At 47.5% G+C, this 27,107-nt stretch overlaps 1 protein-coding gene across 1 annotated transcript; it reads right to left on the bottom strand.

Annotated features, from left to right (window-relative positions):
- Nucleotides 1-3,541: 3,541 nt before the first annotated feature.
- ECRG4 (ECRG4 augurin precursor) lies at nucleotides 3,542-26,522 on the bottom strand. The gene is made up of 5 exons (XM_063149853.1): nucleotides 26,371-26,522; nucleotides 9,275-9,408; nucleotides 8,585-8,632; nucleotides 5,984-6,144; nucleotides 3,542-3,920 (listed from the first exon to the last, which is right to left on the bottom strand). The coding sequence occupies exons 2-5, from the start codon at nucleotides 9,363-9,365 to the stop codon at nucleotides 3,759-3,761; spliced, it is 462 nt and encodes a 153-aa protein (XP_063005923.1). The 5' UTR covers nucleotides 9,366-9,408; nucleotides 26,371-26,522; the 3' UTR covers nucleotides 3,542-3,758.
- Between the last annotated feature and the right edge of the window lie 585 nt (nucleotides 26,523-27,107).

The raw sequence follows: 27,107 nt of genomic DNA, 5'->3' as shown, positions 1-27,107 counted from the left end.
GATTTCAGGTGTCAGAAGGGAATACCTTATTGCAGCTCTTGACTCTGTAGAGGTACCATGAAGAGCAGCAGTAGTTCTGAAGCAAAACAGGGCTCTTTCTATGTGGCAGGAGGCTCCTGAATGCAATTCTGTATCAACAGGGAGGCTTTGCTAAAATAACAATTCATATTTCTTGTAAAAAACCCCCCAGATTCTGGCTTTCTGTTCCTTGTCTCAGTCCTTCTCTTGCTTATTTCATAATAGCAGATCTGACAAGTCTTTATCCATCTTGGTTTGTTGCCATATACAGCCTGGGACAGGCACCAGCTTGTTTATTCTTGCAGTGTTTTCCCTGGATGCTGGCGTGCTCTTCAGCAAGGAGCAGGATCCTGTGAATACTCTGGTCCCTGCCGTGCTGAAACAGCTGGAAGGTCCAAAGCACAAAGTCACAGGCAACAGTGGCCTTAAGTGCTGTCAAAGCCACGCACAGCAATCTAGGCTCTGTCCACCCCACTGCAGAGAAAGCTGTTCTAAGCAAGGAAGGCTACATCTTCCACCTGGGAAACAGTCCTGGGATGGAAGTGCTCAATCCCCCATCCCCAACATGTTTGTGTCACAAGTAGGAGCTTAAAGGGAATGATGACCTGTCTTCCTCCAAAAAAAAAAAAAAAAAAAATACAGCCATAATACTTCTATTCTTTGGCAGAATGGAAAGAGGCAGCACTGCCCTGTGAGTCTGATGGACCTGCCTGGCTGACATGGACAAACTCGGGGATGTTGCAGCATCAGGCTTTGAAACATGAAGCCCTGGAACATGGCCAAGCTGTTCCTGCTCTGAAAAGAGCCACAATGAACACTTGCTGCTCTTCTGTCTTGTTGGAGAGGTTACATTATGTCAGTGCTGGGGTGGTGAGGGTGATAGTGATGTGAAGTGCTCTGTGCTGTCTCCACAGCAGCATGGAAATGCTGAGAGGAGGTGCACAGTTCTGTCTATGTTTTGGGACAGAAATAGTCAAAGGAAATGAAACTTTGAAGCACTCCATGCATGTCTGATGAAATTTTTTTTTTCCCCAGTAATCTTCCTCCTTTTGCCCAAGCCTGATTGCTTATCCTTGCTTGTATCTATCATTGCAACTGCTGCACTGCAAGGAGGGTGCCCTCACCTCACAGAGCTATTGCCGTGTGGTGAGTGACCCCAGCCAGCAGCAAAGTGCCTTCACAGCCACTCCCTCCTCCTGCCCCAGTGGGAGAGAATGAGACAATCATGGGTGCTCTGGAGGGCTGAGGTAAGAGCAGTTTAAGGAATGAAGTAAAGAAGAAGAAAACCCAAGTGATGCAAAGGCCACTCACCATCTCTCCCAAGCAAGCCTGGTGCTCACCAGTCTCAGAGAAATGGCTTCCATAGAAGGCAAAGCCCCCACCCTCTTCTTCTTTCCAGCTTTTAGTGTTGAGCAATTGCATCATTTGGAATTGTCTAGTTTGGGTCAGCTCTCACCCAGGTACCCTCCCAGTCTCTTCCCCACTCAGCCTGCCTGCTGGGGGTCAGTGTGGAAAACAGGCTGTGCAGGCACTGTACACCCGAAGCAAAAACATTTGTGTTCTGCCTACGCTGGTTTAGTCCCAAATCTAAACCATGTTATCATGTGTGCTGTTATGTAGGAAGTTAACTCTGTCCCACTCCTTAACCCTGCAACACAATATAATGCAAAAGATTTTTTTTTCCTCTTAGAAAATTCAGAAGACAGAGACCATAGATTTGGTTGTGAGCCTGCAAGGCACAGAAAGCTGCTAGACTGAGTCAGCCTTCAGGAATGGACAGAGCTTACAAAGGCCTAGGGAGGGATGGTCTTTATTTACAGCACTTTTTTTATTCTTCCTCATTCAGCTGGTCTGAATTCCCAAATGTAAATTCTGGGAAATGATGGAAATTACCAGCATGGTTCAAATGTTGCCAAGTTCAGTGCACTTTTTGGATAATACACAAAATGAAAGTATTCTTCTAGGAATAGGTGTTTTCCAACTGTGCAAAAAAGTCTGTGCTTGACTCAGAATGTGATTATTCCCTATTTGGAACAAAGGCTCTTCTACCAAGGAAACACACCAGTTTAAACCAGTTATACTGGCAAGGATTCTGGAAACACACCAGTTTAAACCAGTTAAACTGGCTTAAGGATTCTGCTGAGATTAGGCCTAGGGAAGGCTGAGGGTTTGGAGCATGTTAGGCCAGTGTGGATCTGTGTGTGCAGAGAAGTGACCAACATGTTCAGTTTGGCTCCCTCAGCAAAGAGCTGTCTCCTGGGAAGTGTTCCTGCAGGGAGCTGTGCAGTGCTGCGCTGCATCTCCTAGACACCAGCCCGTCACACAACAAGGGCTTTCAGCAAAAGACTAGGCAATACACTCAGAGTTAAGAAACTAGTGAAGCGTAAAGAATGGTGTTTCCATCATCCATGCTTTGGAAATTTCTTGTAAGCTTTAGATGAGAGACAGCTAAAGCATCCATGCTGTCTTCTCTGACTGCTACAGTTGGCAGAACACATTTAATCTCTCTTTATCCTGATTCTTCAGTTCCAGAAGTCAGAGAAGCCAGCCTTCATCACCTGCCCCTTCCCAGTCCTCTGCACTTGTCAAGTGCCAGCAGTGCTCTCCTGTGCTCAGCTCCTTCTGAAGCCCTGACAGCTGAAATCTCCCTCCCAGGCTGATGTTGCTGTGATACAAAAATTGATTGTATTTTGGGATTCTTAACATACGTGATGCCACCGACAATCCCTCTTTAATCCACTGTGTTTCACTAACAGATGCCTGGTCTCTGATATGTTTTGTTGCTCAGCCTAATGTGCGTGTTTCAGTCTGAATTGGGGTAGAGGGAATTTTGCAGTTGGAAATTATGATATCAGGGGACTGTGTTGGATGCTGTCTGACACTAATTTAATTTTAAATAGCTTACTTTGTTGTTTTATTCCCTGTTTTGAGCTAGGCTGAAAGCTTGACGCTAAGTGGAATGGACACAAAGGGGAACATTCGGCAAAGATAACCTCTGGGTTATCGTGCCTGGGAGGGGCTGGGGCCGCTCAGGTTGGATGCTCTGTGCCTCAGCAATTACTGCTGAAGTCAAGTTCCAGCCTTGAGCCTGTTCCCTGGAGGATCCTTTCACAGGCTTTGTAGGTAGGCAGGCTCATCTGCACTGAATTCAGCTTTTGTGAATATCTGTGTCCTTGACCCAACAGGAGCTGCAGCAGTGCCATGTCAGGCTTGGAGGGCTGCACGCTGTGGGTATGGAAACGGCAGAGGAGGCAATAAAGCAGCACTTCAATTGACAGGAAACCTTTTTTTCTCTTTTCTCCCAAGAATAATTGGATTTATTTGTTAATAGAAAAGTGAATGGGAGGGCACATCTTAAATGTACTGGCTAATATTATGTATTCTATATGCCAGAGTAGATGATATAATGTAATTTTGCAATTGATTGTGGGACAGCAAGAGAAAAAGCCCTTTAAAAAGGAATCTGTAATAATACAGTTGGAATTAAACTTGCTGTTATGAAGTCTACTAAATAATGGCAACCTGATATCAAAAAAGCTTTATTTCTATAACACTTTTTATATATAGTGTACTACTAAGTAATGATAGTTTTAAAAAGTCATGTTGCTTTCATCAAAGTCTGGCAGTTCCTTTACTCTTTCTGTTTGACTTGAATGGAAGAAAAAGCAGGGTCATCCTGACTGAGGGAGGGCTCAGCCTCGCCCAGTGCAGCCCTACAGGCTGCAGTAGGGTTAATGGCATCAGTAATCGTCGTAGTTGACGCCTGCCCCGTGCCTGAAGGCGTGTGGGTTCCGTGGGCCAATGGGAGCATCTTCATCGTAGTGGTGCTGGTAGTGCCCCCCGTAGTACTCATTACGAGCACGCCCCAGGTTTGTCCAGTAGGAGAGGTCATCTTCGAATTTCTGCCAGAAAAGCCAGGAAAAAAAAAAAAAAAGAGAGCATTTGTGCATTTGCTTTCCAGTCTGAAAGTACAGTGATGAGATGAAACTGAAGCGGTGCAAGAGCCTCTTTCAGAAATTCGGATCATTTGCACATTTGTCATAAATGAAATCTTTAGATCTAAGGGGTTTTGTGACTTGTACCTATGGGATCCTGTGTGCAGGAGTTGTCCTGCCCTGGACCCAGCCCCACACCCCCTGCCCACTGCAGAGTGCCTAAACTGAGACCGCCTTCATCTGAAATGTGCACTAAGCACCTTTAATTTTTCAATTACCTTGTCAATAGTGGGCTGTAGAATTATGTCAATATTTTACAGTTAAAAATATAAAGGTTTAGTTCTCCCTTGCCATGTGCCTTACTTGCAATATCCCTGACTGGGGTGCAACAGCCTTTTGCTTTCTGTCTGATCTCTCTCTCCCACCTTGCCCAGGTAAAAACAGAGGTACAACACAGCCCTCCAGCTATGGAAATGCAATAGGCACTTCAGTTCTGCTCACAACAGCAGAGGAAAAATAGTGTGCAAGGATATCAAATACTTGCCAAGTCAAAGCCTTTCCATCTGAATGACTCTTTGGAAATATTTTTGGCTGAGATTTGGGGGAAAAAAAAGTTTTGCGAATATACAATGGATAAGTATGGACCAAGTCCTTTGCTGGAACAAACAGTTATTTCATTGTTAAGACTGTGTCTTAATACTCAAGAAAACCTACTAAGTGGATTCATTGTATCCCACAACAGGCCTCATATGTTTTTGAAATGCATACAGGAACTCAGAGGATAATTCACTTTATCTGCATGGTTTGTCCTTGTTCCTTTTCATATTTTCCTCCAGTCTTCAGCTTCAGGTGTATAAAACCACTTTTCCTATTTTTCCTATTTCTATTAGTGAAAGGGGATGTAGCCATGCTGTTGAGAAGTGACTTTTATCCACATAATATCCAGGAGAATTTACAAAAAAGTACCCTTCATTATTTCAGCTGAAGCAAAGGATTATTTTTCTAATTGTTGCAGCTTTGAAAATGAGTGCATTCATCTTCCAAGCAATCCACATAGCATGAAGCTTTAAAATGAACTCCAGCTTCCCCGTGCCAATGCAATCTCATTAAACATATTCATACAGCTGACAGAAGCCAAGAATTCAACATCTATAACTATTTTTACCTCTTATTAAAAGCAGAAATTATTCTACATGTGGGACTGCAAGCAAACACACTTTTTTTGCCCTATTCCAGCATCTATTTAGTAGAGCTTTGTGCAGAGTTTGATTCCACTCCAGTGTTTTTATGAATAAAGTGTATTTTAAAAATGTGTCCTTCCCATTTGAAGGGAGGTTGACTGGATATTATCCAAAGGTTTTCCTTTCACTTATAGAGTGGAGGCACAGCTGCCAGTGGTCATGATGGTCAGGAGCTGCCCACACTGTGGAGGCACAAGTGTGCATTGGGTGCATAATGTCAGTGCCATTCACTGAGGAGTGCCAGTCACAGCCAGCTTGGTGTGGATTTCCCAGCATGTTTAAAAGCTGATCAGGTTGAGGCTGACAGGAAATTACTTTCCTGAAATACGATTGATTACTTTGAGTCTGGACACCTATTCCACAAAGCAAACTTTGTTCATATGTCCAGTTGCAATTTATTAAGCTTAAGTTTGATAGCAGGCAGGAACTCCATACAAGACCTTAATGTAATTTTTTTCTACTAATAAAATAATGCAAGGATCTCTAACACATACCAGAGGTTATTTTTCTGTCTGACTTTAAAAGAAGAGTTCTGGGCAGGGACATCTTCTACTAGACCAGGTTGCTCAATGCCCCATCAAACCTGGCTTTCAACACTTAGAGGAATGGGGCATCAACCACTTCTCTAACAACTTGCTCCAGTGCCTCACCACCCTCACAGTAAATAATTTATTCCCAATATCTAATCTAAATATCTTCTTTTTTTTTCATTTAAACCCAATCCCCCTTGTTCTATGCCTGCCTATTCTCCCTCTTTTTCTAAAAGCCCTCTCCATCTCTGTCACCGACCTGCTCATCGAAGCCCAGGTAGAGGAACTGCTGGTACCACTGCTGCACGTCGGGCTGGCTCCTGTCCCACAGCTGCCGCCGCTGCCGCCTCAGGCTGCTCAGGAACTCCTTGGCTGCTGCTTCTTTCACTGACACCTCCGGCTTCTCAGCACCAGCAGGGGCTGAAATTGATCCCCCCACAAAAGGCATGCCAGGAAATTTTTGGTCAGCCTGGAGTGTACTGCTTGCAGCAAGTAAGAAAATGATTCTCACATCATGCCATTACCTTTGTGCTTGCCAGTGCAATGCCTGTAGCAGAGTAGCAGTAATAAACCCAGGAATCACCAGTGTAATAGGATTTCTCTGCTACCCTCATTCTCCTGGATTCTTGTAAAGCATTTCTGAGCTCAAGTACAGCAGCTAACTGAGGAATTTAAGTAAAACCACCCAAATTCAATGAGCATATACACTATGTGTTTGTGCTTTCAGGAGAGAGCAGGAGACTGGCCCTAAGTGCTACAATTGCAGAAATTGGGTTGAAGAAGAGAGGTGAAGTTAAAATGACTAAGTGAGCTGGAGAAACACTGCTAACATATTAGAGTGAAGGGAAAAAACACTTAAAAAGATAGATTTTTGAAACTGATGTGTAAAAAAGTAGCATTTAGATGAGTGCTACTAAATGCCGTGTATGCCTGAAAATAAAAGCCCATCAGGTTTTCATGGCACCCTACATGAGGGATGCATGGAAATGCCCTCAACCTGCCAGACCCAGATGTGCCATCTGGCTGGCTCCATGCCTCAGAGCAGCGTGCTGTGGCTGCTGGAGGAATTGATGCAGCTCCCAAAGACATGGATGAGAGGACTAAGCAGGATGAGAAGAAATGGCCTCAAGTTGTGCCACAGAAGGTTTAGATTGGATGTTTGGAAAAAGTCCTTCACTCAAAGAGTGGTCAAGCTTTGGAACAAACTGCCTAGGGAAGTGGTGGGAGTTGCCATTCCTGGAAGTGTTCAAAGGACACATGGTTTTTTGGGGACATGGTTTAGTGGTGAGCATGACTCTGCTGGGTAAATGGTTGGACTTTAACTTAGAGATCTCTCTTAATCTAACAGTGCTATGATTCTGTGACTGGACAACCCCTGACCACACACAGAAATGATAAAACATGGTATTGATCTGGCTGTGAAATAATAAGTGTGCAGGAGTAGGAGAAGCCTTGCCTTCAGATGGTTCATTTCAATGAGGGAGAAATCAGGAGGAGCGTGGGTATGCATGGGATTTTTGGAGATGTGAGGGAAGAGACTGGGATAGACAAGGAAGTGAAGTGGAAATGTGAAGAAAACCACTGAAGCAGGAGGTGGGCAGACTCACAGAGGTAGGCAAAGGACTACAGAAAAAAGGAGATTCTGAATATAAAAGATAGAAGAGTTGTTGCAGTTAGTGGGAAACAGGCTGTCCTGCAGTGATGAGCTGGAAACTGATAACTCACCATGACCTTGTTATTGCTGGGAGGGACAGCTAAGCAATGTCCCACGAATGAGCCCTCACACAAGGGACACTGCCAGCCAGGGAAGCAGCACTGTGTGCTTGGCCTGCCTGCCTTAGAAACCAACCAGAAAAGGGAGCAAGGCTGGAATTAAAGAGGCTGCATATTCCCTCTATCATCAGTTTTGCAGCTCTTCCTGATCTAAGCCATGTTGTCTGCATGCCCAAGAGCCCTCCCCAGGGGACCTGAACAAGTAAGTGGCCACTGCTGTGGTGCAGGAGGGTCACTCCTCTCTTCACACAAGCCCTGCAGAATGGTAACACAAGGAACCTACACACAAGGAAAACAGAGGTGGGTGGGATATATATTTAGTTCTGGCAAGAGGTGTGGAGTGATGCCAGAAAAAAACCCCAGAACAAAATTAGAAAGCCTGGCAGAAGTGGAAGTCCCCTCTGTGGGGGTATAAATTCTTTGCTTCAGCCATAGGGCAGGCTGAGGAGAGGTGGCCAAAACTTCTGGGATGTTTCATCTGCTGTGGTGCAGTTTGTTCCCAGCTGGCATCGTCTCCACCACCTTCCCTCAACCAGAGAGCCATTCCATGCTTCTGACTGCTGGGCCTCTGGCCATCATCTCTCCCGTAGGAGAGCAGTCTTCCAAAAAGGAAGCACACGTGGGGCCAAGAAGAAAAAAGAGCAAGTCAAGGCATCACAGGCAAGCCAGGTTTGCACATACTCTTCCCTGTGCCTGAGCCAGCAGTATTTCCATGCATTCCTTGGAAAAGTTTGTGACTGCCCCAAATAGATAAATGCCACGTCTGCCATGCATACGCTGGAACAGGTCGGTGCTTTGCTCTGTGCAGAGCAAAGGCAGCGTTCCTGAGGCTGGGAAGCCTGGGTTTCAGAGGGAGCTGTGGTAAGCAGAGCCTCCAGCCCAGCATCCCAGCCTGGCACACCGGCAGGGCTCTGCTGAGCACGAGGTTCTGGTGTGGCCCACAGTGAGTGTGGCCCTGTGCTTGTACCTCCTGCTCCAGCTGCCCTCCTGGAGCTGGAGCTACAGGAACAGCTCTTCGACAGCTTCAACTCACAGCACTGACTCTGAGGAGAAACAAGGGAAAGCACTTTGCTGTCTCTTTACTTACCTTCTCGTTTCTGAAGCATCAGTTTAAGCTTATTTCCCCTTGAAACATCTAGACAAATAAAAATAAAACACATACATTTACTGAGAAGGCAATAACAACAACAACAACAACAGAAGTTTATTTCTCAAAAACTGCCAGAAGTATTTTTGTCATAGCTCCAGTTCAAGAGGCAAAGCAGAAACTTTCTCTCTTTGCTCCCCTTTCCACATTTGGATGCAATGCAGGGAAGCTTCTGACACTCCAGCACCTTCTCCCCAGCTCTCTTGGCAAGGGAAACCCTACAATGGCCTTCTTCACCAAGTAAACGATTATCTTTTTCATCAGAAAACTGCAGCTGGTGCTAGTACCAGCACCCAGAGCAGCACGATAATTCTGGAAGCCCCTAGTCACTGGGTGAGGGCTGTGCTAACAATCAGAGTGCTCCAAAACTGCGCCTGGCATCCCGTCCCAAAGCACATCGAAGCAGTCATCCTGCTGATCCCCACACCGGAGCGCAACGGGAGACCTGCAAGCGCTCGGCTGTTCTGCAATCAGTCGCCGGCAAAGAAGCGCCTTTTTTAAAAGATGCCCAGCTCGCACCGGGCTCGGAGCGTCCCAAGGCGCTCAGCCCCGCGGGGTGCCCGGGGAAGGAGGGCTGTTCCCGCTGTGCCGGGTTCGCGGTCCCGTGTCCCGCACGCCGCGCTCACTCACCGGGCGCCGCGCACAGCAGCGGCAGCAGCAGCAGCAGCAGCAGCAGCAGGGCGGCCCCGGGCAGGGCCCCGCGGGGACACGGCGGCGGCATCGCGGCGGGGAGAGCGCAGGAGAGGCGAGGAGAGCAGTGCCACCTGTGCCGGAGGAGACGGAGAGCGTGGAGGCGGAGGGAAGGGAAGGGCAGGGCCGGGCGGGGAGGGGCGGGAGCGGCCGGGCCGGGGCAGCGGCACCCGGGGATGCTGCGGGGCTCGGAGCGGGGCAGCACCGGGCACCACCCACTGCTGGGGCACCACCCACTGCTGGGGCACCATCCACTGCTCGGGCACCACCCACTGCTCGGGCACCATCCACTGCTGGGGCACCCATCCACTGCTGGGGCACCCACTGCTCGGGCACCATCCACTGCTCGGGCACCCATCCACTGCTCGGGCACCACCCACTGCTGGGGCACCATCCACTGCTCGGGCACCACCCACTGCTGGGGCACCATCCACTGCTCGGGCACCACCCACTGCTCGGGCACCATCCACTGCTGGGGCACCCACTGCTCGGGCACCATCCACTGCTGGGGCACCATCCACTGCTCGGGCACCATCCACTGCTGGGGCACCATCCACTGCTGGGGCACCCATCCACTGCTGGGGCACCATCCACTGCTCGGGCACCATCCACTGCTCGGGCACCACCCACTGCTGGGGCACCATCCACTGCTGGGGCACCATCCACTGCTCGGGCACCATCCACTGCTGGGGCACCACCCACTGCTCGGGCACCATCCACTGCTGGGGCACCCATCCACTGCTGGGGCACCCACTGCTCGGGCACCATCCACTGCTGGGGCACCACCCACTGCTCGGGCACCATCCACTGCTGGGGCACCACCCACTGCTGGGGCACCCATCCACTGCTGGGGCACCCACTGCTGGAGCACCCACCCACTGCTGGGGCACCCACTGCTCGGGCACCATCCACTGCTGGGGCACCCATCCACTGCTGGGGCACCATCCACTGCTGGGGCACCATCCACTGCTCGGGCATCCATCCACTGCTGGGGCACCATCCACTGCTGGGGCACCATCCACTGCTTGGGCACCCATCCACTGCTCGGGCACCCATCCACTGCTGGGGCACCATCCACTGCTCGGGCACCATCCACTGCTGGGGCACCCATCCACTGCTGGGGCACCCATCCACTGCTGGGGCACCATCCACTGCTCGGGCACCATCCACTGCTCGGGCATCCATCCACTGCTGGGGCACCCATCCACTGCTGGGGCACCATCCACTGCTGGGGCACCATCCACTGCTGGAGCACCCACCCACTGCTGGGGCACCCATCCGCTGCTGGGGCACCATCCACTGCTCGGGCACCCATCCACTCCTGGGGCACCCACTGCTGGGGCACCCATCCGCTGCTGGGGCACCACCCACTGCTCGGGCACCCATCCACTCCTGGGGCACCCACTGCTGGGGCACCCACCACCTGCTGGGGCACCCATCCACTGCTGGGGCACCACCCACTGCTCGGACACCCACCCGCTACTCGGGCACCCATCCACTGCTGGGGCACCCACTGCTCGGGCACCACCCACTGCTGGGGCACCATCCACTGCTGGGGCACCCACCCACTGCTCGGGCACCATCCACTGCTGGGGCACCACCCACTGCTCGGGCACCATCCACTGCTGGGGCACCATCCACTGCTGGGGCACCCATCCACTGCTGGGGCACCCACTGCTGGGGCACCATCCACTGCTGGGGCACCACCCACTGCTGGGGCACCATCCACTGCTGGGGCACCACCCACTGCTCGGGCACCCATCCACTGCTCGGGCACCCATCCACTGCTGGGGCACCACCCACTGCTGGGGCACCATCCACTGCTCGGGCACCACCCACTGCTGGGGCACCATCCACTGCTGGGGCACCATCCACTGCTCGGGCACCACCCACTGCTCGGGCACCACCCACTGCTCGGGCACCACCCACTGCTGGGGCACCACCCACTGCTCGGGCACCACCCACTGCTGGAGCACCACCCACTGCTGGGGCACCACCCACTGCTCGGGCACCATCCACTGCTGGGGCACCACCCACTGCTCGGGCACCCACTGCTCGGGCACCACCCACTGCTGGGGCACCATCCACTGCTCGGGCACCACCCACTGCTCGGGCACCACCCACTGCTCGGGCACCTCCCAGAAGCACTTTTTTATTGGAGCTACACACAGTCCATCCGGTGAGGCTGTAAAGACCTTTCAGCGGTTTATGCAGGCTTTTCTGACAGGGAGTTAAAAAAATAAATAAATAAAATGGCTGTAGCATGTCATTTCACATTGCTCTGGATATAAACCCAGTTTGTCAGATCCTTGTAACAGTGCATGGAAATGGAGAGATTGTCCTGATGGAAAAACTAAACAGAATCAACTATAGGTGACTTAGTTCAGTGTTTTCTCTGTCTTCTTTCTTCTCACCGCCCAAACCCACAGAAAATCACAATGCATTTTAGCTGATTAGCTTTGAAAAATAATTTGGATTTTTTTTTCTACATATGGACAGTTTTAGTTTATTGTAAGAACTCAAGGACCAAAAGCCAAACTCACAAACTTAGGGCCCTTGCTCAGCAGTTCCATGACTGTAATGGTGCCTAAACTTACTCTTGCCTTTTCCTAATTTGGACTTCAACCTTCCCTTGGTGAATTAATCTTCTATCAGTTCCTTCCCCTGCAGATGCCAGAAACACCCCAGATGAATTCCTAATGAATTCCTCACCCATCTTAAGACACAAACCTCTCTCTTCCCTCACAGCAGAGACCCACAGCACTCAGGAGACCATAATGAGCATCTCACCTCCTGCTGAAGCTGTGCCAGCAGAGAGCAAGGGAGGGCCAGGCCCCCTCTGTAAACTACTTGTGGGAAATCTGGCAGGTGCTGGGGCCTTGGCTCTGTGATAGAGGGATCAGTTCCAGATCAGTTGCAGATGAATACATACGCACACACACAGAGTGCATACTCTATATATTGCATATAAATATGTACATTGAATATGTGTGTGTACACATACACATAGCCACGAGTGCATGGTGGGGGAGCTGTGCAGTGGCAACTCCCTGTGATGAGATGTGGAACACAGGCAGGCACAGCAGATCTTGGGGTGGGACCAGACCCCATGGCTGCCTTCACCACTCACTGTAAAATGCAGAAGAATCACCAGAGTGGGGTGCTCCCTCAGCAGTGTCCCAGACCCAGCCTGAATGCTGTTCAGGAAATTGCTCCTGTTTCCCCCTCACACATCTTTTCTCTTCTGAAAAAGATCACTCGAATCTGCGCTCAAAGATTTTCCCTTGCTGCCCTTCATCCCCCAGCACCTGTGAGCTAAAGCTCAGGCATCTCTGCTCATCCTTTTTGTAAGGACTTGTTTCAAGATCATGAAGTGATAGGACAAGGGATAAGGGCTTCAAACTGAGTAACCTGTTCTCTGGGAAGGTGTCCCTGCTCATGGTGGGGAGGGGTTGGAATGAGATCATCTTTAATGCTGCTCCCAACCCAAACCATTCTATGATTCTATTACCCCATTCAAGTGGCAGTGTCAAACAACAGCTCCACACCAAGTGCCCCTTGCCCTCTGCAGGAGCCACATCTTCCCACAGAGACAGAGAGTGGGAGGGAGCAGCACCCTCCTGATCCCTGTGATGGAAGCACTTCCACAGGAGGATGGGGTCCCAGCTCAGCTCCCATGCAAAGGTAAACCAGAGCTGGTTTTTCTTTTCTGTCACTGTTTTCGAGTGTTTTTTCCCTGTAGCCCCATGCTTCACGTGTCAGCAGACAGCACCATGTGCTGGAGCAAAGGCCCCTTCTCCTGAATCAATGCACTCTTTCATCAGGTTAACTCTGACAGCCCCTTTGCTAAAACCACCAGAGCTTTGGGATAGCAATTTGCAGAACATAGCTAGAAGGGACAGAAGTGAAGAGCACATATGCAAGGCTACATGGAAAAGCTGTGATGTAGTTAATTTATAAAACCAGGGCAATAATCCATGAATATTCATGGTTTACTGCTATACTGGTAATGGCAAAGGGTGTTTTGTTCAGCTGGTTGGTTTGCAGCAAGCCTTGTGTGGGAGCTGGGGCTCTGCAGAACTTCAGGTGCTCTGTGCCTCTCAGGCAAGGAAATACAAAGCACAGAACCTCTTCTGGCTACTAGATAGACCATGATGACTCAAGAAACTGCTGGGGTAAAATGCAATCTTGTGAAACCCAGAGAAAGGATTGACTCAAGCACAAGGTTATTGTAGAAATTCATTGCTCTAGTGATGGAAGAAGTGATTGACAGAAGACTATAACCCTCAGGTTTAAAGTGAGTGCAGTGTCTTCAAGAAGAGGTCACTTTCTCAGTTCAGGGGACAGAAGTTTTTGACATAAAGTAAAAAAAGCATCACAGCACTTCTTTTCAAAGGCAGGGTGAAAGGTGACTGATGTTTCCCCAGTAGCAATCTCTATTTCTTTTCAGGCTGTTATAAGGACTTAAGGCAGTGTTGCCCAAGTATTGTAGTAAGACACTTTTCTGCTGAGCTTGAAGCTATTGCATTATTGTTCCAAGTATTTACCCCTGAGTGAATATCCAAGTTTACTGACATGTCTGCAGTACCCCTTTCTGTTATTTACCATGGAAAGCCACAGTTGTTGTGTGTACAGCTGGAATTCTGCAGTGTTTTCCTGGGATCTCTCCATCAGCAGTGACATTGCTCTCTTTAAAACCTCCCTTTCTTCAGCATCACCAGGATCACCAGTCCTTGTTCTTCTTGTAGGTGACTTTAACCTGCCAGACATCTGCTGGGAACTTAGTACAGCAGAAAAGAGGCAGTCCAGGAGGTTCTTAGAGCGTGTGGATGACAACTTTTGTCACAGCTGGTGAACGAGCTCACCAAAGGAAGGACTATGTTAGACCTGTTGTTTGTAAATATAGATGGGCTGGTGGGAGATGTCATGGTTGGAGTTCTTGATACTTGGTGAAATCAGGAGGAACATCAATAAGACTCTTACATTGAACTCCTGGAGAGCAGACTTTGAGCTATTTAGGAGATTTATTCAGAGAGTTCCTTGGGAAGCAACCCTTAAAAACAGAGGAGTCCAGGAAAGGTGAGTGTGCTTTGAAACAGAGAGCTTGAGGGCACAGGAACAGACTGTCCCTGTGTGCTGAAAGATGAGTTGATGAGACAAGCATCCAGCCTGGATGGGCAATGAGGTTTTGAGGGAACTTAGAAATAAAAAGGGGATGTATCATCTTTGGAAGGAGGGTCAGATGTCTCAGGAAATATTTAAGGGGGTTGCTAGTGCATGTAGGAAAAAATTAGAGAGTCCAAAGCTCAGTTGGAACTTCATTTGGCAACTTTTGTAAAGGATAATAATGTTTTTACAAATATATTAATGGCAAAAGGAAAGGTAAGACCAACATTTGTTCTTTACTGGATGGGAGGGAACTTAGTAACTGCCGGTGAGGAGAAGGTGGAAGTGCTTAATGGCTTCTTTGCCTCAGTCTTTAGTGGGAAGATGGCTTGTCCTCAGGACAGCTGTCCTCCTGGGCTGGCAGATGGTGTCAGGGAGCAGAATGGTCCCCCTTCTATAACGGGGAGACAGTCAGAGAACTGCTGAGCTGCTTGGATGTGCATAAATCCATGGGATCAGATGGGATCCATCCCAGGGTGATGAGGGAGCTGGCAGATGAGCTTGTGAAGCCACTCTCCATCATTTACCAGCAGTCTTGGCTCACTGGTGAGGCTCCGGATAACTGGACGCTGGCCAATGTGACACCAATTCACAAAAAGGGTGGGAAAGAGGATCCTAGAAGTTATAGGCCAGTTAGCCTGACCTCAGTACCAGGTAAGGCTATGGAACAGTTTATACTGAGTGTCCTCACACAGCACTTACAGGATGGTCAGGGTATCAGACCCAGCCCACATGGGTTTAGGAGGGGTAGGTTGTATTTGACAAACCTGATCTCCTTTTATGACCAAGCAACCTGCCTGCTGGATGCAGGAAAGGCTGTGGATGTGTCTGTTTGGACTTCAGCAAGGCCTTTGACACTGTCTCCCACAGCACACTCCTGGAGAAGCTGCAGACTGTGGCTTGGACAGGAGCACTCTGTGCTGGGTTCAGAACTGGCTGGATGGCCGGGCCCAGAGAGTGGTGGTGAATGGTGCTGCATCCAGCTGGATTGGGACCAGTGGTGTCCCTCAGGGGTCTGTGCTGGGGCCAGTTCTGTTCAATATCTTCATTGATGACATGGATGAGGGGATTGAGTCTTTCATTAGTAAATTTGCAGACGACACTAAGCTGGGATCATGTGTTGATCTGTTGGAAGGTGGGAGGGCTCTGCAGAGAAACCTGGAATGGTTGGATGGATGGGCAGAGCCCAATAAGATGAAGTTTAAATAGTTCAAGTGCTGAGTCCTGCATTTTGGCCACAATAACCCCCTGCAATGTTACAGGCTTGGGGCGGTGTGGCTGGACAGTGCCCAGGCAGAAAGGGACCTGGGGGCACTGGTTGACAGGTGAGTGAACATGAGCCAGCAGTGTGCCCTGGTGGCCAAGAAGGCCAAGGGCTCCTGGCCTGGATCAGGAACAGTGTGGCCAGCAGGAGCAGGGAGGTCACCCTTCCCCTCTACTGGGCACTGGTCAGGCCACATCTTGAGTGCTGTGTCCAGCTCTGGCCCCTCAGTTTGGGAAGGACATTGAGACACTTGAGCACATCCAGAGGAGGCAACAAGGCTGGAGAGGGGCTGGGAACACAAATCCTGTGATGAACCACTGAGGGAGCTGGGAGAAAAGGAGACTCAGGGGTGACCTTGTCAATCTCTGCAACTGAAAGGTGGCTGCAGTCAGGTAGGAGTTGGTCTCTTTCTCCAGGCAGCAGATGACAGAATGAGAGGACACAGCCTTAAGCTGCACCAAGGGAAATATAGGTTGGATATTAGGAAAAAGTGTTTTATGGAAAGAGTGATAAAGTACTGGAGTTGTATGCCCAGGAAGGTGGTGGAGTCACCAAACACATTTCTGGAAGTGTTTAAGAAAAAATTGGATGTGGCACCCGGTGCCATGGTTTAGTCGAGGTATTGGGGCATGGGTAGGACTTGATGATCTTGAAGGTCTCTTCCAACTTAATGATTCTGTCTATGGAGGGGTTTCAGGATTGTTTTAGGGCTTGATTTGCCTCTATTGGCACACCAGTGCTGGAAGCTCTCTGCTGGCATGGTTGGGCAGCGTTCTCAAGGGCATTAGGTAAGAAAGTCTGCACCAATGATGTCATTTGGTTAAATGTCTTTCATCACCACTGGTGACAGTAGTAGACCCTTGATGTCGAAATTTCATTGAAAGATGTTAATTAATGCTGTCAGCAGGGCTGTTCCCCAGGCAGCCCTGGAATGAGGAGCAGTGAGCAGGGCTCCTTTCAGCATGGTGTAAACTCCATCAAGCCCCTGAGCATAACAAAGACCATGGATTGGAAGGAAGCCTGCAGCTGGATAGCAGGATAGAACTGGTGGGTTCATTACTTTCCCAGCATGGGGTTAGACTGACGACTATGGTCTTGCAAGCCTGAGGCAAAAAATTGGGAGCAATCCAGTGGAAACCACTCTGAACCTGACTTCAAGAATATACAGGCAGGAGCAAGGCAAGGAGCTCACTGAAGAAATTCTGGTAGCTTTTTTGGTGGGAGAGCGTAATCTCTGACTCAAAGCATCCTGAATTTTAAAGTGTTTTACTATTTTTACTATAGTTAATATTCTACATTTTGCCTAAAATTTTGTACAAAGAGATCTCTGAATAAGAGAGATGCCTCTGATTTTGCCTCTCATCACAGTAGCTGTTGAGAGAACTGTGGTTTGTTCATTAAAATGTAAGAGATAGTATCAGTAATGGCTATTTAAGGATATTCAGTAATTCCAAGCACAACAAAAAACACACTAAAAAGATCGATCTTGGTTTCTTTCCCTCTTTCTTTATTAGGATTCATGATTTTAAGTGCTTCAGCACAGTAATGTTCTTAAATATAGTGTAGATTAAATGCTTATATAATCACAGGATTCCCAAAGCTGGAGTTCCAAGAAAACCCCCCCACCAAATATAATGAGACTTATGATAAAATAATGAGGCTCAATGCCATCATAACTTGACAGGCAAATAGAGAAGTTGGAAATTGGCCAGGGAGTGCAGGAGATGACACTTTATCTTTTACAAGTAAGCACGTGTAGATTTTAACAATCCACTAAAATGACCCATTTGATCAAGAACATGGCAGCACTGAACAGTGTTCCTAATACCCAGAAAATCATTACTTTCTGCTAATAAGGTTTCCATAAATCTCCCAGCCATATTGTCCAGGTTGCCTGCCTTAGGGTAGAGGCACTTGGCATTCCAAATGATTTTCTGCAGCCTCTTCCAAGAAAACTGCAGGAGCTGTGTTTTGCTTCCAAACAGAAGGAAGAATATTTAAATCATCAGTCAGTTCTTTCCAAAATATTTTGAGTTGCATACTATTTCTTCCACTGCCTCAGAGATGTCCTGACAGTGAGAGGATCAGCCCCAAGACCCAGAGCAAACATCTTTTCTTTGGGAAAAATTTATTTGTTGTCAGCTGTGAGTCTCATTGTCCTTGGCACATGGCTTTCAGCCATTGCATCTCAACTGGTTGCACTATTTTTTTGGTCCATTTTAGTAATAAATATTAGAGCTCACATTTTCCATAGAAAATAGCTTAAAATAAAGTTGTTGGGATTTTTTTTTCTCCTGCTTGGCTACTGCTGATATTTTTCTCAGCTTCTGTTGGAGCCTGCCAGGTAAGAAATGGTGTCTGTTGGTCTGTCCATCCTCCTCCCTTCACTGACTGACAGTACTTTGCTGCCCTCACTGCAGAATTTACCTTACTGCTCTGCTGATAAGCACAGTGAGAAGCAGATTAGTTCAGCAACGTTATCAGATCATGGCTGCTTCCTTTCCACAGAGGGATAAAAACATTCTCTAAGAAATCCTTCTCCTTTTTCTCTCTTACTGCCTCCAGCACACTTTTAAGATAAACCTGGAAGCATATAGAAAACCTGTATGTCAGATTTAACAGGAAGGGAGGTGGAGAGGGACTGTAGTACATTAATACCTGTTTTTCTGACATGGCCTGATTTCATTCAAATCATTCTTTCCTTTACTGCTATCATTTGGGGTACTTAGTTTTTATGCTTCTTATTTCTGAGCAATATTTTACTTGTGTTCATTGCCTTATTTTATTATTCACATCCAGAACGTACACACACTCTCATAAAAAAAACCCTGAACAAACAAACAAGAAAATAAAATCCCAGATCCACCCAACAAACAAGCTGCACCTACTCAAAGATTAGAAAATGCAAAATCTCAAAAATCTGAAATCTTAGCGATGGCAGCGGGTAAAATGTGGGCATGTTCTGGAGTGGATTTCAGCCTGTGCAGGGAAGTTCACCAGCAGAACAGGCTTGCCTTCGGAGGAGCAAAGAGCCTGAGACAGTGACAGGTGGATCTGTAGTAGGTCTGTGCAAGGTTTCCCTCCCTGCGCCTCAGCCCCACAGCGCCAGGAGCTGCAGCAGTGCTGGGCAGCCTGGGCAGCAGGGCCAGCCCTGTGCTGCTCCTCTGCTCCTCACCTGGGCAGCAGGGCCAGCCCTGTGCTGCTCCTCTGCTCCTCACCTGGGCAGCAGGGCCAGCCCTGTGCTGCTCCTCTGCTCCTCACCTGGGCAGCAGGGCCAGCCCCGTGCTCCTCCTCTGCTCCTCACCTGGGCAGCAGGGCCAGCCCTGTGCTCCTCCTCTGCTCCTCACCTGGGCAGCAGGGCCAGCCCTGTGCTCCTCCTCTGCTCCTCACCTGGGCAGCAGGGCCAGCCCTGTGCTCCTCCTCTGCTCCTCACCTGGGCAGCAGGGCCAGCCCCGTGCTCCTCCTCTGCTCCTCACCTGGGCAGCAGGGCCAGCCCTGTGCTGCTCCTCTGCTCCTCACCTGGGCAGCAGGGCCAGCCCCGTGCTCCTCCTCTGCTCCTCACCTGGGCAGCAGGGCCAGCCCCGTGCTCCTCCTCTGCTCCTCACCTGGGCAGCCAGGAGCCTCGGAGACCTGCAGAGACACAGCCCCTGCCTGCTGAGTGCGTGCTGTAAAAATATATGGGTTTCGTTTGAAACAGGAGAAAGTGTGTGCAATTTCATGGGGAAGGAAAAGGGGGGCATCCCAGAGAGCCTGAAGAGTTTGAAGCCCACGTTTCAAAGCAGAGGAGCGGGAACATTGCCTGGAGTGTGCCAGGCATTTTCAGCATTAACAAACAATCTGCTTTTCCCTGCCTGCCTTCCCAGGCAGGTGGGATCACACGGGCTGCAGTTTCCAGCAGCACTGCCAGCCTGCCCGAGGCAGGCCCACGGGATGCAAAACGTCTGCCCACACAGCCAAAATACAAAGCACAGCAGCAGAGGGCAGGTGACTGCTCTCTCCTTGGGTCAAAAACGAGCCCTTGGGAGCATTGGGAACATACAGTGCATGGCAGCTTGGAGCATGATTCTCAGGTTATTAGAGCAGAAACCTCACTTGTCATCCTGGCTTTATCAAACATGACCTTACACCTCTCTTGATCTGTCTGGGGCTGCTCTTGCTGGCTCTGCTTTATATCTGTGCTTCCCAGATCCGCCAGTGCCCTGCCTGTGAACAAGCCCACGCTTCTGCCCATCTGATGCTGGATTACCTCTCTGATTTGCAGCTCAGTTTGTTTCCAGGAGGATGCACTCTCTGTACTGTCTCTGTGCTGCTGCTGAGTAAGAGATCATGGCATCTTTAATCTTCCCCTGTGAAGCCCTGCTGCATCCAGCTGTCCCTGGATGCCAGTGACTTCAAAGGGTGGGTGGCTGTGAGCTATGGAAATTTGAGGGAAGGCTTTTTGCCTATTGTGACCATTTAGGCACCCACCCTGCAGCTACTCATGCACACATGCATTTTTAATCACAAGAGCCCTAAGGAATTCCATTTATCTCAGAAAGATTAAATCCCATTCCGTGCCTGGATCTCACAAAACCGTTGTACTGAAATGTGACTCAGCTGGAAATGTGGGCATTTCATCCCCATCTCTGCTCTCCTGGGCCTGTGGTGAGTGACAGAAAGAAAGGCTGCTGGTCTCTGATCCCAAATCACAGCATGGGGCCCAACCCAGCTCACATCAGCTCTCCTTGTGCTGGTAGGACTGCACAGCTCCTGAACCCATGCTGGCTCTTATCAGCTGAGCAGAAGAGCCTGCCTGCACTTGTCAGTGCAGAGAGGCCTCCGGGGTCCCAGCTCACTCCTCGAGGCACTGGCATAATTGCTCCTTTGCCCTGGCACTCCAGCCACAGAGGATGGCACAGAGGAGATAACATGCTGCCATCTACCTCCAGCATGTTTTTCCCCTTCCATCAAAAATATCCTGGCAGGCAAGACAGCCATGGGTTTGGTCAGATCACTCAGGTTTTGGGCCAGACCAGACATCAGCTTTAATCTGAAAGTTAATCAGCTTCAGAGAGAGGAATTCTGAGGATGTAATTCTTCAAGCAGGAATAAGTAATTCAATCACTTGCATTTACCAAAACCAACAAAAAATTATTTTGCCTCCTCCTCTCTCAAGATCTGCCATTACAAATCTTTGTATCTGACTCCTTTTTTATTTTAAAGAGAACCACAGTGATTTTTGCTTTGAAGAACCTTGTCCTGGTTTAACACATTTTCACATCCTGCATGGCAGATCTGAAGTACTGCTCCTGAATGAAGGATAGTGACTGCCTTTTTATTAGGTAATGTTCCCTAATGGCTACAATCCAAAGATTCTTTTAGCTGGTAATTATTCATTAAAATGATCTGCAAGTGTAGTACATATTCCTGAATGGTATTTGGAATTAGGGGGGACCTGAGCTGGGTAATGCCCTGATGCCCTGATGACACCAATCTCTTTCTCTCACATGTGATTCCAGGTTAGGGTTTAGCCATACAGCAGCGAGTAAACACCCAGACAAACCTTTGAGGATTTATTTTATCTTACAGAAATGACACTGGCACAGTAATGACTCTATGATATATTGGGGGAGGCCACACAGTGGTATTGGACTGTTTATATTTACAAACTTATGACTAGAAAAGAAACATCTTCTTAAAGATGATCACTTAAACCTGTAATTTTTATGTTGATTAATGTAGATATAGGGACAACAATGTAACTGATGTTGGTAGTCAAATAGAATCATTTAGGCTGGAAAAGACTTCCGAGGTCAGCAGGTCCAACCACTGACCAATCACCACTTGGTTAACTGAACAATGGCAGTGCCATGCAGTGCCACATCCAGCTGTTTCTTGGACACTCCCAGGGATGGTGACTCCAGTGATTTACCCTTTCTATGAAGAAGTTCTTTCTCAATCTCTGTTGTTGGTAATCACTTGTTAACCAGTCATGGTAAGATCAATGTATCATAGAAACATTTAGTAGGGAAAGACCTTTAAGACCATGGAGTCCCACAACAAACCTTCCACTGTTGAGTCCATCACTAAACCATGTCTCTAAGTGCCAAATCTATGCATCTTTTAAAAACCTCCAGGGACCATGACTCCAATGCTTTGCTGGACAGCAGGGAGGAGATAGGAGCAGATAGGAAGTTTCTGCTGTTTGTTTTTGGGTTTTTTTTCAACTAAGAGAAAATGACAAATCAGTTATACTTTGAAGACCACCACACCCATCATGGGAGTGCAATTTTCAGAGACTGGGCCTGACCAGATGCTGTGCAAAATTTAGGCACTTGGATAAGAAAAGTTGTGTTTCTGCTAATTTAAATACAGTACTTGTTCTTGGGTTTAGTAAAGCCAATCCTTTACCCTTGATAATTTCATTGAAATTTTTGTAATGGGTTTGAGTTGGCCATGCCATGAAAAATTATTTTACGCTTAAAAAAAAAAGCACCTAATACAACCAAATCATTGAATCATTACAAATTCACTATATATGTCCACAGAAAAGCTTTTCCATAATACTAATCTTACTTGACTTAATAATTTTATTTTGTACTTAAAACAATGCATACTGAGAAGTTTGAAGAGGAAGGAGAGAAACGCACAAAAGAGACAAGAAATGCATAGCAGAAAGAAGAGAGGAATACAGAGTGGAGAGAGGACTTTTTATCTGATAAGAAGGAACACATGTTGTAAGGTATGCATTTTAGTGAAGAAGCCAAAACCCTAAAGTCTCCACTGCTGTCACCATTCCTATAGAATTCTCATCAAACCTACAGTCTCAATATATGAAACAATCAATCAGTGTCCCTAGCCATGGAGAGATCCCACTGCACAAGGCACAGATTGATTTCCCAGGCAACTCCAGGCAAGTCTAAAAAAAGAAACAGATTAAAACAAAGGCTGACAAATACCTTCATTTTGATTTCATTATGAACAAATTCCAACTCTTATTATTTCATCCAAGCTTTCTCCTATTTGACTCCAATCTCCACTTAAATATGATATATTTTCATTTTAAAATAAGCTCTCATAACAGAGGACTAAACCCTTATATGTAAATAAACAATACAAACCAGGAATATTAATCAAAGATCTGAGCACATTTTCTGCATAGCAAATATGTTGGAAAATGTATCTTCCTATTCCCTTCCCCTACTGTAAAGGCAGCTTCAGGAACAAATTATCCCAAATGATCCGAGTTTATGACAATGACAACTACACTTATGAAACACATGTAATTTGCTTACTGATATTTGAATTCTGTACATGGACAATGCATGTGCAGGTAGAAAGCAGCTTCCCTTCTGAAGCACTTTTAACTTAATTGGATGTGTAATGGGCTCAGAGTCCAAGGGGAAACATCAGATGGATGTTAACAATACCAGAACAACTTCTAAAGAATTCTCTTGGACTATGGGGATCTTTCTTAATCAAGGAGAGGGTTTTTCTCCTTTTCAAAAGACAGTATCTGTCACAGGTACTCTTCTTGATCCTGAAATATTACTTTATACAGGGATGTCAGAGGACCTGAATTTTGCATGTGGTCAGCCCAGAGTGATGTCATCTAGCCTTAAAATCAATGCATCTCTCTTGGATGTGAAAGGAAGGAGAAGACAGGTGGTAGTGTAGAGTTTTTACATTCACAAGTCACCTGTAAAATGGATTTCTCCAAATTTATACAAAAATGCCAGCTGAAGCCATCTTTCCTCCAACCTAAGCAATATTGTTTTCCCATCAATTGCTCAGCAGTGGCTTCAGGCAATACCTGAAAAAAGTTGGTGGCTGATGACAGCACTACAAGGAGCAGAGAGGCTGCAAGTAAGAGGCAGAGGAGGTAAAGGGCACTGGTGTAACATTAGAAAAGCCAACAGGCAAGAGTGATTTTACAAGGCCTTGACAAATTCCATTTACTCCCCAAAGTTAACGACTTGTGCTTGTGCCTCCTGCCTAGAATGAAAACTCATTCTCCAGCTGAGGATGAAATCTGTGTGTGTCAGAACTCAGTACATCCCTCTAAGTGTCCAGAGTTGCTGGGGCCCCTGCCAGGGGGCTCGGAGACCCTGGCACGCAGCCCAGAACCCCTGGGGATTTGATTATGACCCGTGGAGCAAATTACCAGCTTTGTATGAGGACCTGAAAGCCACAGAAATTTAAATAATGTAACAGTAAAATTATCACTGGGTGAAAAGGTAGATTTTGGGATTTTTAGAATGGGGGTTTTGGGGACAAGATGGAGGAACTTGGGCATGTCCATTCCTTCTTCTTCTTCTTCTTCTTCTTCTTCTCTACCTCCATCTTCTGCTGTGATGCTGGCACTTTGGGACTGGTTTAGAATAGAAGTTCACTGTCTAACATAGGTGATAGGTGTTGGAAAATAATTGTAAATATGTTATATGTAGTTTGTAGTATAAAAAGACACCACTGTCCTGAGGGCAGTCAGAGTGCCGATGGCTGCCCTGCTGAGTGGACCTCGGCTGGGCAGGGAGAAAAATTTTATAGAGAAGGTATAATAAACAACTTTAAGAATGAAAACTGAAGAACTCCGGCTCGTTCTTCGGATGCTCGGGCCAAAACAGAGACTTTTCACATATCTCAGGGCTGCAATTAACAACTAAACTCCTGAGATGTGTGGTGAGTGGTAAGAATAATCTCTGCAAGCACAGCCTTCACAAAGCAGAGGAACACAGATGTGCATCTTCCCATAGCTACACTGAGACCCAGCCATCAGATTTAATGGCTGCCACAGGGAAGGATTGACGTCAGGGCTTATCCTTCCTATAACTGAAAATTCACATTTGATGCATGCTCTGTTAACTGTTCAATTCCAAAGGTTTCAGCATCTTTTCTCAGTAACCACACTTGGCAATCAATATTTTCAGAGGCCTCTGACACAGCCTTAAAGGCATCCCATCTGTCTGTCATTGGAAGGCTTCTCATCTCTATACATCCACATTAGTATTCACAGGGAATGAAGCCATATTAAAAAATACATTGAGTATGAGGCCTCTAAAAATGCCCTGGTGGATTTATTACTGAGTGTCAGTGTGTTGGAACACCCAAATGAACATTCACGTGAGAGGCCCCAGAAAACAGCAGACCCCACACACTGTCTTACAGACAATGATTCTTTATATCATTAAGTCTTCCCTATGGTAAATCAAGCCAAGCACAGCATGCAAACATTTCTGTGATTCAGCCTGTGCTAAATAAATGCTTTTTCCTATTACTTTTTAATGACAGATGTTTCTCTTTGAATTTTTATGCTCTAGCACAGATCATTCTACAGTCACCTTAAACTCTACAGGTATGCATGAAGGTATGTGAATAAACTGCAAATGGTAATATATGCAGAACGTCTGCATGCCAATTTTTAAAAAAATATTATCTGCACATCACTGCTCTCTGCACTTTTTAAGGGATGGTGATCTTCCACCCTACCAAAACTTCCCTAAACAAGACAGATTCTTTAAGAAGTCCAAAGTAAGAGTTATTCATGGGAATGATCTTCTATATTAGGCACTTGTTTGAGGCCAAGAATATAGCTTGGCTGAAACCAAGACCTTAGGAGGCCTTAGCATAAGTTCAGTTCAAAGAGTTTAGGAGCAGCCCCTGCCTGATTTAGCCAGATGCCTCCAAACATCACACACAGAACAGGCTGCCTTGCTCCAGGTCCTCTTGCCCAGCCTGCAGCACAGCATTTTCCTGCAGGATTGTGGTGAGCTGTCACTTCTGACCATTTTAATCAGTCCAGCTGTAGGGATGCTGTGGCTGGGCTGGGACGTGTGTGCCCTTGGAGCACTGCAGCTGCATCACTGAGTTTTTAATGTCTTCTGCAAACCTGGCTCCAGCCTTCAGGCTGTCTGGACTATGAATAAAGTCCAGCCTGAGGAGGTGGGGCGAACATATTAACTGATGATCAGATTTGAAGAGTAAAAGTACACTCTAGCTGCTGCCTTCAGCTTGCTTCCAGGGATCACAGTGAAACTGAATCACTCAATTGTCAAGCCTGCTTTTGTTGCAAGTACTCTCCCTTTATTCCCCAAACATGGCATTCTTAATTGTACCTATAAATTACTTCTTCAGTCCTCTAGTGTAGCAGCATGAAAAGCAAGTTTTAACATGGAATGTGACAAATCTACAGAAGTACACAAACCATAAGACATCTGTGTTACAAACTGCACATTTCATCAAAGTGATTTTTTTAGTTGTTTTCTCATTGGTTAGCTGCAACAAAGAAAGTAATAACAAACAAACATTAGATTTCCCAGAGACTCTGCTAATATCCCCTCTATGTCCACTCACTTCTAATACTTTCAGTCATTTCCTCCTCTGCAGAGCACACATTCACACCCCGGTGTGCACACACAGGCGTGCACAGGCAGACAAAGAGCATCCTTGTAGCAAGGAAAATGCCCTGCATGAGCCTACAGATCACTGAAGGCTAGAACATTTCTTTATGACACCCCACAGCTGTTGTCAGGGAAGGAGTAAGACGCCACAATAATTTTTTCTAAAGAACACTGACACGTTTTCGACATTCCTCCCCTTCTTCCAGCAGACAAATATTTTATCAGTTTACCTTTAATGCAATATGCTTCCTCTCTCCTTCTGCCCAGAAGAAACGACCTTTCCTGCCCCAGCACAGGTTTCTCTTTATTTCAGCGTGCCTTGCCTCCTGCAAGCAGGGCAAGAGGCGAGCCGGGCTGGGAGCCGCGGCACTGGTGGGGATGCCGGGCGCGAGAGGCGCGTTTATTGCGCCTCGCCCAAATCCAGCCCCTCGGCCGCAGGCGTCTGCCCAGCACCCCTTGGACCAAGCGTGGGGAATCACATTTCCCCTTGATCAGGCTGGCTGCCTGCAGGAAGATGATTGCAAGCAGATGTGCCCGTGTTCTCATGTGAAAGGAATTTCAGCTTTTGTGTCAGCTGTACTGCACGATGAGCGCCCAGCTCCAAGGAGCATTTTAGGGAACTTTAATTCCTTGCAGGTGCTGGGAACCAGCATGTGTAGGAGGGACAGCACACCTGGAGTCAGCAGGAGGGCCAGAGGTCAAAGGCATGACCAGCAGGCTCCCCTTACTGCAGGGAACAAGGCTGGGGTTCATAAAGGCCCATTTTCCTGGTCAATTTGAGCACCCATATTGTGCTCAAAACTTCACAAGGCTGTGGCAGCAAAACTATGTTTTACCACAAGTGCAGTGGTTTCAACTTCTTGTTATGGATGATCAAGGAGGAATTAACAAGATGGACACCAATAATATCTAATTAATTTATCTGAATATGTAGGTAATGAGGAACAGACAATGAGTGTGGCATCTG

The sequence above is a fragment of the Melospiza melodia genome, chromosome 2, assembly GCF_035770615.1.
Source record: "Melospiza melodia melodia isolate bMelMel2 chromosome 2, bMelMel2.pri, whole genome shotgun sequence".
Classification (NCBI taxonomy): domain Eukaryota; kingdom Metazoa; phylum Chordata; class Aves; order Passeriformes; family Passerellidae; genus Melospiza; species Melospiza melodia.
The sequence above is the reverse complement of the archived record's forward strand: the minus strand, read 5'-3'. Positions and strand labels throughout refer to the sequence as shown.